The following is a 4,268-nucleotide window of genomic DNA, read 5'->3' as shown; positions in this document are numbered from 1 at the left end:
AATGAGTTCCAAAAATATCAGGTCTTTTATTTCTGTTTTTGATACTTAAACAAAAGTTCTTTTATCATCTGTTGTTATATTTCTGTATAAAATATACTCAATAAATAAATATTACTCATCTGGATTTATACATGATATCTATTATTTCAACAAAACTATACTAAAGAATTGAAATACTTTTTCTGCAGTGTTTGTGAGACATAATTCAAGTTGCATTCTCAATGCCATCTAGTGAGCATTGATTATATTACATGATAACACAAATTAATTTGGGCAGATAATTAAAAATATGGTAAAAAATAGTTTGAAACATGAAGGATGTTCGAGTTATCTCGGGCAGATCATGAAAGCTGTTAAACATGCTTCTGAAACAAAATCAGGAGGCTAAAAAAATTAAAACTTCTCATTTAATAATAATTAAAAGCTTAAACTGTTTTACACATGACATGCACAGTATGTTAGGAATTTATACATGTTGTTACTTAAAAAATTTGTCGGACAAATAATCAATATTTATAAGTCTGATTCTTCTAAGTCTCAAAAGAAAAGGAGTAGACATGGCATGCTTGTTTAAGGCTGGTCTTCCCTCCCAAATGGCTAACTTTAATTAATGCATCTGCTGCTGAAGGAACTACCTTTTTATTATAAGCACATGCCAAACGGTTACAGACTTCCAATGCATGTCTACGAACACTCGAAGAACTATTTGATTATAAAGAGGAATGTTCCTGCAGTCTATCGAAGATATCTAGTAGTATATCCTATATAAATTTTACACAAGGTTGAAACTCTGTCTTTCAATTGAAACAAAGTTCTGACTCTCACAATAGGCTTAAATGCACACCAATTTCTGAGTTGTGGATACGCATGCCCGTTAAATGTAATTAAGTTTTTTTCTGAACTGTTATTCCAAGAGTAGTTCTAGGATATGGAAACACTTTCAAGCCCGGGTTTTAGTGTCTGTAAACTTATTGCTGACCCACCAGGGTACTAAAAATAATGGCTGTTTGTTCTTAAGCACAAAGCTATACAATGAACTATCTGTGTTCTACTCACTGTAGGTATCAAAACCCAATTTTTTAGCTCAGACTTACCACTGAATCACCAGAGAGCAATTTGGAGAATCAAATTTATTGAGTTTTTGATTTTCAATTTTGAACTAAAAAATCACTACTTATGCTGAAATAACCACAGAGAACATTTATTTGGAAACAACGTTTCGAAACTATATAGTGAACAATTATAAATCTTTTGTCTTCTTTACTTACTTTATAATCAAATTTAAAGATCAAAACAAAACATTTTCTAAATGTTGTGAAGTTTAAATAATTTTCAAAGGAAGAAGTTTGTGATGATGATAAAAACAAATACTTGCCAGAAAGAAATGTATGATGATGATAAAAACAAATACTTGCCAGAAAGAAATTTGTGATGATGATAAAAACAAATACTTGCCAGAAAGAAATTTATGATGATAAAAACAAATACTTGCCAGAAAGAAGTTTATGATGAAAACAAATACTTGACAGGAATAAGTTTATGATGATGATAAAACAAATACTTACCAGAAAGAAATGTATGATGATGATAAAAACAAATACTTGCCAGAAAGAAATTTATGATGATGATAAAAACAAATACTTGCCAGAAAGAAAATTTATGATGATGATAAAAACAAGTACTTGCCAGAAAGAAATTTATGATGATGATAAAAACAAATACTTGCCAGAAAGAAAATTTATGATGATGATAAAAAACAAATACTTGCCAGAAAGAAATTTATGATGATGATAAAAACAAGTACTTGCCAGCACTCCTGAGATTTGGATCAAGTTTTGGAAACTCTATTTCAGCATCTTTAGTGACGCTGTAGATGGATACTCCACTTTCATTCACAATGCTGGAATGTCACAAGAATAAATGATTACACTTTTTTTTGAAATCTGAAAGGAACCAATATGTACATATCTCTGAAGCAGCTGAAAGCAGAGTTATTAAATGTAACTTTATAGTTTCTTATAAAGCTATGTTTTAATACAAATTCTTGTGTGGTAGAAATATGTGGTTAAACAAAATGATCCAGAGCTGTGACTAATTACGAGATGTAATGTCGTATATGTATCACAATGCATTTTAATAAAACATTATGTAAGTGACATTGGATAAAGGCATTAGCCACATGACTAAATAACATCAATAATTATTGTTGTTGTTATTATTAGTCCCCACATCTCAAATTGTATTTAATTATTCAATAATTTTGAATTCTTTGTTCTATTATATATATATACATATGTTCGGCAACACTGCTACCATAAAAGGATGTATACATATGTGATATATTTATGTTCACATTCTGTGGCACTGTGCATTTTAAAACTCTACTATGACTCAATACCTACTAATCTTTATTTTTAAAAAATACATACACCAGATCCCTGTCACGTGTTAGATAAAACAGTGAAAAAAGTTATGCTGAATTACAGATCTGAAAGTTTTGTTATTTATGTAAAATTTAATATGGAATAAAAATGGGCATTGCTTTGTATTGGGAGGCATCTTCACCATTTTGTTTGACAAAACTATTTTTAAATATGTGCACTTAAATTATATGCTAGTCAACACTAATATGTCTAGTATCAATTACTGTTATTTCTTTATTGTTTTTAACACAAATTCTAATGAGGAAATATTCTAAATATAATCCTAATTATTAGCAGCTGAGAACCAAATGACTGAAAAAAGTACTGAAGAACCAGTCCAGCTCTGCTAAACCTCTGCACACAGTAAAATAACACTGTCTTACCCATGTACATGTAGCTGAAGAAGAAAGCATTATAGAATTCCTGTCTACAAAATTTAAAAAGGTTACAATCATCAGGAAATGACAAGCTAAAACAAACTTCAAGTTAATATTTTTGGAAATAATCTTCTTCAATGATGAATAGTTGTAAAAACTAACTAAACATATCACCAAATTATGCATAAATTGAAAATATATTCCATCCAAATCGATAAAGATTATTTTACAAAGAGTATTTCATTATCATTGCTTATACATCAACTGGCACTTAATTTTTATAAATTCACAGATGACTTTTTGTGGCCCTACATATTACTTTCTTTTTCTGAAAATAAACACATCATTATTACAGCTTTGAAAACTCAATTTTATTAATCAAAATTAGACATAGCAAATAATGTCCTGTCAGTTTTTCTTACCAATACATTACATCAAAGGGAGCAAATGTTCTGTTTTGAATTAATGAAGAAAGAAATTCCTCTGTTTCTCGACAAGCTGTGCCATTACCAAGAGCTATGGTTTCACACCTGGAAATGTGAAAAAAAAGAAAACTATGTAAAGAATCTGACGTAAATCAATATAAGTTATTAAAATCTTCTGATAGCTGTGTCCAATAACAGTTAAATACATGTTTTATTGTTGGGTTGGTTCTTTTGGATTACTTGGTATAAATAATGTTCACTTAACGATAACAACTTCATTTCTTTCTTCGATAATGTTTGCTACAGGCTACATCCACTTGTAGGCCTAATTTCACAAACAACATTTCCACAGAAATTCCAAAACTAATGTAGGTCTAACTTCCTTGCTAATTGATTGATAATAAACATGCTGGTAACTAACTGAAAAAATGGGGTAACCCATGATTGTTTGTTATGAATTTCATGCAAAGCCAGACGAGGGCTATCTGCGCTAGCCATCCCTAATTTAGCAGTGCAAGACTAGATGGAAGGCAACTAGTCATCACCACCCACTGCCAACTCTTGGGCTACTCTTTTACCAACGAATAGTAGGATTGACCTCACATTATAACGCCCCCACGGCTGAAAGAGCTAGCATGTTTGGTGTGATAGGGATTCGAACCCGCGACCCTAACCACCTGACCATGCCGGGCCCAGGTAACCCATGAAACTGTTATCTTAATGAAACAAGAATATCAAAGTAAAGTTATAACCCAATATATTTAAGGAAGACTGATTTTTCTGTATTTAAACAACATGAAGTAAACTATTCTTGTAACACATATATAGGTATATATATTATATCTTTCAGAGAAGTTAAAGTTACAAACATTAGTGTTCTACTCTCTCTTTCTATTGTTAAGTACAATGTTATCAAGTGTTGTTAAGTACAATGTTATCAAGTGTTGTTAAGTACAGTGTTATCAAGTGTTGTTAAGTACAATGTTATCAAGTGTTGTTAAGTACAGTGTTATCAAGTGTTGTTAAGTACAATGTTATCAAGT

General features: G+C 30.6%; 1 protein-coding gene across 1 annotated transcript in view; it reads right to left on the bottom strand.

Annotated features, from left to right (window-relative positions):
* LOC111088697 (S1 RNA-binding domain-containing protein 1-like) overlaps window positions 1-4,268 on the bottom strand; it is a 25,482-nt gene that overhangs the window by 4,641 nt on the left and 16,573 nt on the right. Inside the window, exons 11-12 of the mRNA XM_022399508.1 lie at window positions 3,223-3,330; window positions 1,809-1,900 (exon numbers count right to left, since the gene is read on the bottom strand). Of these exons, the coding sequence (XP_022255216.1) occupies window positions 1,809-1,900; window positions 3,223-3,330 (200 nt within the window). The remainder of the gene's footprint in view (window positions 1-1,808; window positions 1,901-3,222; window positions 3,331-4,268) is intronic.

This window comes from Limulus polyphemus, unplaced genomic scaffold (genome assembly GCF_000517525.1).
Source record: "Limulus polyphemus unplaced genomic scaffold, Limulus_polyphemus-2.1.2 Scaffold4258, whole genome shotgun sequence".
NCBI classification, from domain to species: domain Eukaryota; kingdom Metazoa; phylum Arthropoda; class Merostomata; order Xiphosura; family Limulidae; genus Limulus; species Limulus polyphemus.
The sequence above is the reverse complement of the archived record's forward strand: the minus strand, read 5'-3'. Positions and strand labels throughout refer to the sequence as shown.